At 51.3% G+C, this 12,666-nt stretch overlaps 1 protein-coding gene across 2 annotated transcripts in view; it reads right to left on the reverse strand.

The window, feature by feature from the left end:
* Positions 1-12,666, reverse strand: part of LOC119433803 (receptor-type tyrosine-protein phosphatase mu-like) — a 160,036-nt gene that overhangs the window by 59,319 nt on the left and 88,051 nt on the right. For both annotated transcript variants that reach the window (XM_037701064.2, XM_037701062.2), the window contains 3 exons: positions 12,458-12,606; positions 11,340-11,475; positions 166-309 (listed from right to left, as the gene is read on the reverse strand). In XM_037701064.2, coding sequence (XP_037556992.1) covers positions 166-309; positions 11,340-11,475; positions 12,458-12,606 — 429 coding nt within the window. The remainder of the gene's footprint in view (positions 1-165; positions 310-11,339; positions 11,476-12,457; positions 12,607-12,666) is intronic.

The raw sequence follows: 12,666 nt of genomic DNA on the forward strand, positions 1-12,666 counted from the left end.
GGCTGGTATAAATGCTTCAATTGACAGCCGAAGTGCTGGCTTTTTTTTAGGCGGATGAGATCAGAGCGATAGAGCAGGAATTGATCTGTCAGGCATCGCTGTTAGCGATGGGAAAAGTCTCGCGTCAGGATGCTGGCCCCCGCGCCAAGAGAAAGGTCAGCGTACCTCGTACTGCAGCTCAAGGTCCGTTCCGCCGGCCTTCTCGAACTTGAGGCGGTTGAAGTACGCGGCCACTTTGTCTCGGGGCTGCCTCGTCGGTTCGCCGAACATCCGCTCCACGAGCGCCGTGTGCACGAACTCGTACTGCTCCTGAAAGTTTCAGAAAGCGATGGTCTGCAAAGAGAAAATTGCTGTCCCCACAAATTGCTGTTTCGAAAACCGCAATGAAGGTCACGCACTTCCGCGGAAACTAAGCACTGCAGTTGAAAAATACATTCATCCTGGTACGGGCGTCGCATGTAGAGAACACTGCAGTGGTTTTAAAATCTGATCTCAACCCTTTGGAACATTTTAAGAGTGCATAACTGAATGCACACCATGCATAAGCTAATGCAGTGTGTCATCCAAGTGATGTGCATGCTCCAGAAAGTATTAGAGCTGCGCTTCGAATGCAGACAATGCAAATTATTGTTGCACCCTTCTATTGGGACGGTGCAATAAACGTGTGCCAGTCAAGAACTTGTCTGTTTTATTCAGTCCCGTGCACACAACGTAATAATAACTTGTGCAGTACTTCTGCACAAACCTGCTAAGTGGACCCTGGTCGACCAACGCCAATCATGACGACTGCACCTTTCTGAACAATCAATGGGACTGGACCTGATTATATAAGCTAAATGTTTCCCTTCACATATCTTAAGAGTGCATTCTTCTTGACACCGTCATTTTTCTAAATGATGAGTTCGGACTATACTATCGGTCAAACCTGAAGGTGGGATTAGTGGTTTCCACGACGACAAATTACATAGTGGTTTGTGCATAAGAACATGAGACTGCTGAATAATGTCTTATATTTAACCGTAAGGTGCTGAAAGAAACCAAATTCCATGGCGTCCACTTGACTCTCAACTGTCGTGACACACACACATGCGAAATTACACTAGCAGTATACAAGGGAAGTACAGCCCTTTTTTTTTAGGGTGGGGCATTTATTCTTGAATAAGAACTCTTCTTCTTATCACTATTATTATTTGAATGTTGACAGGTCGCTCCGGCCCTGTCTACGCGAACCTGCTGGCAAGAATTCATTTTTTGTGTATCATGAAAGTTTGCGTTGATAGATTGATCGATTATAATTTAACCTATTTGAGAGTGTAAACAGCATTCACGACTGCCGTGACCTTGAAAAAGACATTTTTCACTCTCACACTGGTGCAGAGGCAATAAGCTACTCTTAAAGTGCTTTCAAAACTATTGTATGAAGTTGTTCGCAGAAAATACGCCATGTGCAATTTACATACTCCCTTCGGGATTCTCCATTGCCCAGGGTCGATGAAATCAAAGATCTAGGTGTGTACTTTGACGAAACGCTAAGCTTCTCTTCACACTTTAAATATGCGAAACAGCGTGCCCTTCATGCTCTTCGTATTGTTCGTCGTATGTGACATAACATCTGCTCCCCTGTTGCCTTTATGAAATTGTATTCTACTGTGTGCCTTCCACTAATGGAGCATGCCTCTCTGATGTGGGGCGGAATGTGAAAGCATACTTTTGACCTCACTGAACGCCTCCGGAATAAATTTATGTATATATTCAAGCCCCGCCATTGCCTATCTGGCGACCATAGTCTAGCCCTCTCAAATATACCTCAACTCACAGCTATAAAATCAAGACATAATGAATTAAACCTTCTGTTCCTCTATAAGGTGGTCCGTGGAATTGCAGATTGTCAAAAGCTTCAAGATAATGAGCAATTTTCCGTGCCGCAGTAGTATACCAGGCCTTTATATTTGCATGTTCACTGCTTAACGTTTCGTCCGTCAAGTGACGTACGCAGCTTACTTCTAACCTACAAACAAATTCACCATGCAGTTAATTGTTCTTTAGTAAAACTTTGCGAATCCTCTAGAGTCTAGCTGCTCATCAAACACAGGTGAGTTAATTCTGAAGGAGAACCGCACCTTCAAACGAATTATATTCTCTGACAGAGCTGGCCAAAGGATTATTAAAAGCATGAGTGATCGCTTGATGTGTAGAGCTTAGTAGCACAGCAGCTGATCCACGTCGTACACGCAACGCAAGCAAGAGTATACGCGCGACCATTGTGCGTCCTCGATGCACGAAGGGCTGCCGTGGTCAGACTCGATGGATTAACGATGGCGTTGCATGAGAAAGCTGCAAATGCAGTCGTACGCTATTTCCCCAGTAACAACGTTATCATGACTAATTACATCCAGTTTCCTTAAACACTTGCTCATTAAAGCTTCGAAAATATAAGGAAGCAAAGGCTGCCTTACATTAATAGTTAGCGAGAGAATTAAATAATGATATGCAGTGTCCTAGAAATCGCCGAAAAGCATCGAGGAAAGCACAAAATAAGAGAGCAATGGAACGGCGGTTTTTAAGTATACCAGCAAGTTGCAAGCCTGATATCGCAAGCGGCAATATCAGGCGGGACCCGTATGAGAGGCGTGTGCAGGTTCCGAGAACATGAATGAAGTTGTTCTTCGATTCAAGGGGCCAGAGCTCCAAAGGGGCATATTCTTATAACTGGCTCAATCAAGCTTGACAGACGTGTAACCTGACGCGCACCCAATATTGAAAACTATAGAAGAAGAGGTTTAGAATGCGCAGAGGTTTAGAACGCAAGGAGGTTTAGAACGCAAGAAGGTTTAGAACCATAAACCGCACAATGCAGTTTATGGTTCAATAAACCGCATCCGACGGACGTCAGTCCCTGTCTCCAACATAGTTAATGGTGCCGAAACCAGGGAGAAGACTGACGTCCTGAACCGACCGTGGACCGACTACGCCGTCAGCACAACGCCATTCGAAGCGCCGCTACCCGTGTCATCACCGCCGAAACCGAAGCTTTGCAAGAAACTGAACTGACGCATACCGACTTGCAAGTACTCCTAAACAAACTTGACGACAAGGACCACGGCCTCGCAGAAATAAACGCCAAAATAGAAGAGCTCGTGATCGACGACGCCAAATTTGAAGCTTAATTCACCGAGGCGCTCGAATACCACGAGATGATCCGCCACGCCATCAGCTGGGTTCGTTTCCGCATGAAGTCCCGCACCGTCATTGGATGGCTACCGACTGTCGCCAGCCTTTTGGGAGGACAGGAGGCAGTACACGCAGGCAGCCGACACGGTAACCAACTGAGTGTAAGCGCGATGCCAACCATTGACGCAGTAGGTACAACAACCGAAACTCAAGTCCGAATGAACGGTACAGCGTCCACACTTCCTGGAGAACGACAAGGCGATCGTTGACACGGGGTCGCAGATCACGACCACAACCGAGGACAAGTTCGAGGTAACCGAAAACGAAATGCGCAAGCCGTTCAGCCTCGAGAAAGGTGATCAAATACAAAACAGTGAACCGAATCGCCATCGCACTTGCTCCTCGCTCGACTGCAACCGCAACGTGTAGCCCGACTATCCCCGGCAAATCAGTTTTCGAAACCGTAGCCCCGAGACCAGCATATGCACAGTGTCAACGACCCAATCATACGTGAAAGCGCCGACGTTTTCCACCAGAAGGCTTACATTCATCGACCGACCGTGCAATTTCCCGCCAACTACACCGCCGAGTCCGCCACCGCCAGATGTGCCTAAAGACTACAAGCTTGACAACTTCATCCAAGAACGACGAAAAGTGTGCAACTCCAACAGTAGTACCATGACCTACCGTGTACCGCCGCGCGAATATACCAGCGGACGCCATCGTGGCACCTACATCAGGAACAAGATGGACACGGACAACCTGCTCTTCGTGTGCAGATAGAAGGAGACAATGAAAGAAACTCCTCTGACCACTCCTCTGGTCATCTGTGCGCCGTCACATGAAGTCTGGGCTTCGGTTCCAACCTGGTGGGACGCCAGCAGCAACTGCATCCGCCAGCGCCGGAGCAGCCAGCTCATCTGCTTGTTCTTGCAGACTCGTAAAACGAAAAGAGAATGCACTTGTTGCACCGACGAAAACATGCCCCGAGCGCAACGAAGGCGCGCCCCAACGGTCTTTCTCCGTCAAAACTTCAGGAGCGAAGCTGGCCACTCCCTGACTACGGTAGCCTTCCGCCGAAGAGGCTCTTCGCGTCTAAAGATCCCACAGAGCCCTTGTAGTTCTCGCCGGGAGAGGTCCGTCCGTCGCTACCCTGGCCGACATGGCCAACTCGTTCAAGCGCTCCTGACCATCTTCGGCTACAAGCTGTACCACAAGTGGGGCAATTTCAAGGCTCGCGTCAAGAAGACCGACAAAGGTGGCGTGCCGGCCAGGAGCAGCGTTCGCTTACCATGCTTCAACACTGCGCCCGAATCTGTGGACGTCGTATCTGATTCCATGCACTGATGTGCATCTGCCCACTCGAAGCATCACAACCACCGCCAGCAACCGTTGTATCCTGCAAGTCTCTTTCCTTTAAGGCCAACCTCGATAACCTCCGCCAGGTTCGGCAGGCTTCCAGCCCCTCCAGCGTCGTCTGCTAAATCCAGTTTCTATGTGCCACTTCTCTTCACTGCACTGTGGACCGAATGTTTTCAAGTGCTCTGAAAAGGTCATTCGTGATACCTTTCCATTCGTGTCGATCCACAAGCAGGTCCGTTGTCCTGTGCAGCGTATCTACCTCCTGAAAGCACACACGTGCAATGCAGCCGCGGGAGTGTATTGAAAACTATAGAAGAAGAAGAGGTTTAGAACGCGCGAGGCGAAGGCTCGTGCCAGCGCCATTGTAACAGTTGGTTGAATAAACCGGGTCTGACGGACGTCAGTCTCTGTCTCCAACACCCAGGGTATGTTCTGTGAGCCGCTAAGAGAAAGTCAAGGGAAAAGGTAAGAAGTCCAGGAAAGCACCAAGGCTTAACTTGGAGCGATATCTTTATAACGATAACTTTATCGCTCCTCGATAACGAGGAGCGATAACCAGGCCTGAGGGAAATTCTGACATACAGCAATTATTATTATTATTTGTGTTGAAAACACACACACACATATATTATATATACAGGGTGTTTCAGCGAACACTTTCAAAATTTATTTAAGGTTGCGCGGCAGATATCGTAATTGTAGTTCATGAGCTGGTATACTCGATGAGGCGGACATTACTTGATCAAGAAATTGAAATAATGCATCATCGAATGATTAACAAAAATTCACTAATTAAGTTTTTAACTAATTACCTGATGGTCCATATTGCAATTAAAAAAATTGTAGCTGTGGAGTTCGCAAGGCAGATCCACTTGAAATTATTTCTCAGGTTGACACCAGTTTCGAGATAATAATTCCCGTCAAGTAATAGACAGCGCCAGAATATACACGGGACCAAACGACGAGTAACGAGACAGACACAGGGCGCTGACCAAACGACGAGTAACGAGACAGACACAGGGCGCTGTCACAGACACAGACACAGACACTGTCACAGACACAGACACAGGGCGCATCTATTACTTGATGATGAAGAACCAACTAGCCCAAAAACACGTCCTTACCAGTTACATCTCTAGTTCTGTGGGCCCCTATCCTACCTCATTCTCAAGTAATAAGAGGTAGTTACTCGTCGTTTGGTCCCGTGTATATTCTGGCGCTGTCTATTACTTGATGATGAAGAACCAACTAGCCCAAAAACACGTCCTTACCAATAATTCCCGAACTTTGCAGAAAAATGCATTGGCGTTCCAGTTAAGTTTGTGCTTCATTGCAGAAAGCGACATTTTGTTAAGAAACTAACTGGAACGCCAATGCATTTCTCTGCAAAGTTCGGGAATTAATGTCTCGAAACTGGTGTGATCCCGAGAATTCGTTCCAAGTGGATCCGGCTTGCTAACCCCACGGCTACAATTTGTAAATTGCAATATGGGCCATTAAGTAATTAGTTAAAAACTTAATTAGTGAATTTTTGTTAATCATTCGATTATGCATTTCAATTTATTGTGCAAGTAATATCCGCCTCTTTGAATAGACCAGCTGATGAACTATAATTGGGCTATCTCCCACAGGCAACCTTTAAGAATTTTTGAAAGTGTTCGCTGAAACACCCTGTATACATGACAGGAAAAGGAAAGTGCATGCGGAGCAGGGTGGCCACTGCCACCGGAAGGGGCACAACGCCTGCCTACTCTTCAGGAAGGAGGAGAAAGAAACATAGAAATGGAAGATAGGAAGCAGGGGAGGAAAGAAACAGAAAGATGACAAATCTAAAAAAATGGAGCAGAATGCACACAGCACAGGTCACACACAGTGGGGCCGGTCACTGCAGGTCACAACTACTAAAGAAGGTTAAAATACAGTAGAAGCCCGCTGTTACGTTCCCGGGTGCTGCGTTTTCCCGGCTGTTACGTCGTTTTCGGCCGGTCCCGGCACAGCTCCCATAGAACCCAATGCATTGGTAACCCCGCTGTTACGTCGCAACTGTGGGACCGTTCCCGCATCATACGTTGCGAACTGCCAGACCGCGCCGGCCCGAGCGGCTATTTTGACTTTTCATGTCGCTTGGCTTGGTTGCTTGACGATGGCATTGGCCGCCCAAAGTGCTGTGGGCGACATTTATTACGTATTTTCGGTTTCCGCCAGCAAAAGTATGGCCTTTGATATCCGCTTTTGCTATCTAAAGATGATGTCTATGACGCGTTGCGGCCCTAAAATTGGTTTTGGCTCATAGATGTTCCGTATAAAGTCCAAGGGCGATAACGCCGTCGCCGCGCGCCGTATGCTTTCTTTCGCGCGCGAGACAGAGTCGTCGGCTCCCCTCGCACGCTTTCACTCGCACATACAGCATACGTCGCCGCGCGCCGTATGCTCGAGTGAAAGCTTGCGAGCGAAGCCGCGCGGCCGTATGCTGAATGTGAGAGTGAAAGCGTGCGAGGGGAAGCGATGACCGCGTCTCGCGCGCGAAGGAAAAGCAGGGAGGAAGCGCGCCTCCTTCCGTTGTGCTCCAGGCACCAGCGAGGGGGGGGGGGGAGGGGATAGCGGGCAGCGTTGTGCTCTGGCATCATACCGCACGGCGGCGCGCGGTCCCGCGGGCCGCATCTTGAAAGCGATCTGCGTGGGGCAGATTCTACGCAGTGTAGGTGTGTCGGCGGCTCGTGGCACCAGCGAGGAGGGAGGGGGGGGGGGGGGGATAGCGGGCAGCGTTGTGCTCTGGCATCATACTGGGCGGCGGCGCGCGGTCCCGCGGGCCGTATCTTGAAAGCGGTCTGCGTGGGGCAGGTTCTACGCAGTGTAGGTGCGTCGGCGGCTCGTGGCACCAGCGAGGAGGGAGGGGGGGGGGGGGATAGCGGGCAGCGTTGTGCTCTGGCATCATACTGCGCGGCGGCGCGCGGTCCCGCGGGCCGTATCTTGAAAGCGATCTGCGTGGGGCAGGTTCTACGCAGTGTAGGTGCGTCGGCGGCTCGTGGCACCAGCGAGGAGGGAGGGGGGGGGGGGGATAGCGGGCAGCGTTGTGCTCTGGCATCATACTGCGCGGCGGCGCGCGGTCCCGCGGGCCGTATCTTGAAAGCGATCTGCGTGGGGCAGGTTCTACGCAGTGTAGGTGCGTCGGCGGCTCGTGGCACCAGCGAGGAGGGAGGGGGGGGGGGGGGGATAGCGGGCAGCGTTGTGCTCTGGCATCATACTGCGCGGCGGCGCGCGGTCCCGCGGGCCGTATCTTGAAAGCGATCTGCGTGGGGCAGGTTCTACGCAGTGTAGGTGCGTCGGCGGCTCGTGGCACCAGCGAGGAGGGAGGGGGGGGGGGGATAGCGGGCAGCGTTGTGCTCTGGCATCATACTGCGCGGCGGCGCGCGGTCCCGCGGGCCGTATCTTGAAAGCGATCTGCGTGGGGCAGGTTCTACGCAGTGTAGGTGCGTCGGCGGCTCGTGGCACCAGCGAGGAGGGAGGGGGGGGGGGGATAGCGGGCAGCGTTGTGCTCTGGCATCATACTGCGCGGCGGCGCGCGGTCCCGCGGGCCGTATCTTGAAAGCGGTCTGCGTGGGGCAGGTTCTACGCAGTGTAGGTGCGTCGGCGGCTCGTGGCACCAGCGAGGAGGGAGGGGGGGGGATAGCGGGCAGCGTTGTGCTCTGGCATCATACTGCGCGGCGGCGCGCGGTCCCGCGGGCCGTATCTTGAAAGCGATCTGCGTGGGGCAGGTTCTACGCAGTGTAGGTGCGTCGGCGGCTCGTGGCACCAGCGAGGAGGGAGGGGGGGGGGGGGATAGCGGGCAGCGTTGTGCTCTGGCATCATACTGCGCGGCGGCGCGCGGTCCCGCGGGCCGTATCTTGAAAGCGATCTGCGTGGGGCAGGTTCTACGCAGTGTAGGTGCGTCGGCGGCTCGTGGCACCAGCGAGGAGGGAGGGGGGGGGGATAGCGGGCAGCGTTGTGCTCTGGCATCATACTGCGCGGCGGCGCGCGGTCCCGCGGGCCGTATCTTGAAAGCGATCTGCGTGGGGCAGGTTCTACGCAGTGTAGGTGCGTCGGCGGCTCGTGGCACCAGCGAGGAGGGAGGGGGGGGGGGGATAGCGGGCAGCGTTGTGCTCTGGCATCATACTGCGCGGCGGCGCGCGGTCCCGCGGGCCGTATCTTGAAAGCGATCTGCGTGGGGCAGGTTCTACGCAGTGTAGGTGCGTCGGCGGCTCGTGGCACCAGCGAGCAGGGAGGGGGGGGGAGGGGATAGCGGGCAGCGTTGTGCTCTGGCATCATACTGCGCGGCGGCGCGCGGTCCCGCGGGCCGTATCTTGAAAGCGATCTGCGTGGGGCAGGTTCTACGCAGTGTAGGTGCGTCGGCGGCTCGTGGCACCAGCGAGGAGGGAGGGGGGGGGGGATAGCGGGCAGCGTTGTGCTCTGGCATCATACTGCGCGGCGGCGCGCGGTCCCGCGGGCCGTATCTTGAAAGCGATCTGCGTGGGGCAGGTTCTACGCAGTGCAGGTGCGTCGGCGGCTCGTGGCACCAGCGAGGAGGGAGGGGGGGGATATATAGCGGGCAGCGTTGTGCTCTGGCATCATACTGCGCGGCGGCGCGCGGTCCCGCGGGCCGTATCTTGAAAGCGATCTGCGTGGGGCAGGTTCTACCCAGTGTAGGTGCGTCGGCGGCTCGTGGCACCAGCGAGGAGGGAGGGGGGGGGGATAGCGGGCAGCGTTGTGCTCTGGCATCATACTGCGCGGCGGCGCGCGGTCCCGCGGGCCGTATCTTGAAAGCGATCTGCGTGGGGCAGATTCTACGCAGTGTAGGTGCGTCGGCGGCTCGTGGCTTTGTGCGTGCTGCGTGTTCTCGGCGCTCAGTTTGGGTTGAAGCGATAGACAACAGCACGAAGGTCACTTCGCTCGCTTCTGCAGCGGCGCTGAACTGCGCGTGTCCGCGCTCATCGAGTGTGATGTGTTTATGTTTGCCTGTGGGCGCTGACACCATGTTTGTTAATTAGTTAATAACCGAATGTTTACAAGTTTATACAGACTATAAAACTACTATTCTTACTTTGTATAGCTCATCGCAATCGATACTTCGGCTGTCGGGCGAAACTACTTTTTGTCGCACGTAAGAATTAATGTTGTGTGCAGTTCAACACTACTCCCATTTCTCAATTTTTCCTGTTTCCTGGCACTTGCGTTTCCCGGCTCTTACGTTTTTTTTTTACGGTCCCGTGAAAAACGTAACAGCGGGGTTCTACTGTATAAGAAATAGTGTCTGAGCTATGGCCATTCGAAAATAGAAATAGGCTACGAACTTGAACCTAAATTAGTTGCTTCAAGAAAAGTACTTGAAGCAAGGTGAGTACGATGAGCCAGATCTAAGTGTTGTAGTGAGTGAAGCGGATGAAAAAAAATCAGTTTCACCCGATACGTGAAACATCAATTGCGATAGCAAATTAGTAGAGAGCTATTTGGAGTAAGGATAGTAGTTTTATCGGCTCTATATAAACTTGGACACATTCGCTTAATAACTGAATTCACAAGCGCAGTGTCAGCGCGCACAAGCAAACATGAATAGATCACACTCGATGACCGCAGACAAGCACTATCAAAACGCTGACGTGAGCAAGCGCGGCAGAACCAGCGAGTGAAGGTTCGTGCGGTCTATCGCTTCAACGGAAACTGAGTGATGAAAGCACAGCGCATACAAAGGTGCAGATCGCTTTCAAGATACGGTGGGCGCGACCGCCCGCAGCCGCGCAAAATACAAGTAAGTAGTTGCCGCACCCCTCCCATGCTGCCTTCCCGCTTTTCTTCTTTTGCGTGCCAGATTGAGTCGCCAGTTTGACTTGCACCCAGTCGCAAGATACGCAGTTGGTGCCGCAGCACAATGTCGCCACCCCCCTCCCTCCCTCCCACGGCCTTTAGCGCAAATGAAGAAATCACGTTTGTTCTCCGCCGTGCGCTTGCTACATACGGCGCGCGACGACGATTTTATTGCCCTTGGACGATGGCAGAAATCCGCTTGGAGTGTCTATATACTAATTGCTCTCTCGCAATAAAAATCGAACCTTTGTGCGAAATTCTACGGGAAACAAAGCTGCACAAAGTGTTCCTTCTTGAATTACCGGAAAACGGAAATAAGCATTACATGTATACTTGTATATTTATTTGGTTCCCGGCATTTACTCATTCGTTTGAAATTTCTTGTTCAACTTTCAGCTGTACATCTTGAGCAGGATACCACGCGGCTAACCCCGCGAACGCTCACCAGTGCATTCACCCTTTTTAAAAGAGCCGCAAACGACAGAATCATTTTCGGTAACATTCTTAATGCGTAACATGCACTCGGCCCAAGAAGGAAGGTGCTGGCGAAGATTGACATGACTAGCGCAAAAACAGACATTGAACACAAAGAGTCGACTATAGCGCTGACTTGCAGCTGGCGTTTATTACACAGAAGCATATAACCTCGCACACGTGATCACAACAACATATACTTGCACAAGTTATCAAGACAAAACTTGTACAAGTATACAAGTGGCTGTGATGACGTGCGCGAGGTCATATATTCATGCTTTCTAATAAACGCCAGTTGGAAGTCAGGGCTACGTCTTTTTGTGTTCCGTGACTGTTTTTGCGCTGGTCATGTCAATATGCAATACCAACAAGCCCGGTCTCACGTCTGACGGAGAAACTGAAGCGGCCGCCAGAATACGCAGCACTGCTTGCAGAGAACCTTGTCACTACTGCATAGTGTGTGCAGTTGCCTGTAATATAAGCCGTGTGCGTACCACGGTCTCGACGAGATTGACCCTTTGTTGGCGGAGCTTGTACAGCAGGCCCATCACGTCGACGCGCTTCTCGGCCAAGGCCATGTCGAGCGCCGCCTCCATCAGGACGATTGTGCCCGTGCGGCCGACACCGGCGCTGCGAACATAGGCGATGGTTCAACATGGCTGGCCACATAGCCTCTGTAGTTCCGCGTCGACGGAACTGTTTAGCAGCTTTCGCGCTTTTTCTTAGCCTGCGCTTCTGGAGACGTTTGCGTGTGTGAACCTTCTCAAATATGTAAAAGAAACGACTGTTATACTTTTATACATGAGATCGACTCAATTGATATTTAAGAAAATATATTGTTTATATAGGATACAATGGCAAACGCAAGCATGTTATCTTGCTGTCTGATTGATGACATGACAATACCAGTACTAAGAGAACTTGAAAAATAGAATAGAAAGAGAAAAAAAGAAGAAAATACAATAAGGCAGCATTGTGTTGGTATGGTAAACAAAACAAAATAATTAACAAAAAGAAGATTTGGGCTGGAGTAGGGGAGCGAGTTTGTTTCGGAAGATTTAGCAAAATGGTTGACATTTGCCATAAATGTTCACGGTCAGTGCATGAGACTGTTTTCTGCGAGGCTGTTCAGTAAGTTCTTGCTTCAGGGCATAATAGAGTGTTCATTGCAGATGTCCGGGTGATAAATGAGCTATGGGATGACTGTAGCTTAAGCGGGGAGATGTACGTGAGGGTGGATTTAACAGAGAATCCTGGAGTACGGATGGTATTAAAAGGAGTGAAGCAAGCAGAAACGAGAGATGATCGACAGGAGGCAATCGGTGTTAATTCAAACTTGCGTTTAAGTGCGGTTCTGCTAATTTTGCGAGAGTATTGTAAAGCCGAGCAGCGCGATTTTACATTGCTTCTATGTCACAGGTTAGCGAATTCAATTTCATTATCAGGTGAGCTACCTTCAAAGCGACTGTCATTAGAAATAATCGATCATCAAATTGAATCGGTCTTTTTTTTAAATACTCTTACTTAATCAGTTTATTTTGATTCAATCTGAAATGAACTTCCGTACTTTAATGAAAAAAGTGAATGATATAGGGGGCGCTGCGCATCCCACCTGCAGTGCAGAAGTAGCGGCGCCTTGCTGGGTGGCGCCTTTGCCAGCTCGATCATCTCGACCAGCGACAGTGGGTGGGCCGGTACGCCGTGGTCTGGCCACGCCGTGAAGTGAAACTGCTTCACCACACGCTTGGACGCCGCGCCAGACTGCAACATAGAAGAGCACATCGCCTTATATGGGCAGTGACGGCCTACAAGGCTTTCTCA

This window comes from Dermacentor silvarum, chromosome 11, assembly GCF_013339745.2.
Source record: "Dermacentor silvarum isolate Dsil-2018 chromosome 11, BIME_Dsil_1.4, whole genome shotgun sequence".
NCBI classification, from domain to species: Eukaryota; Metazoa; Arthropoda; class Arachnida; order Ixodida; family Ixodidae; genus Dermacentor; species Dermacentor silvarum.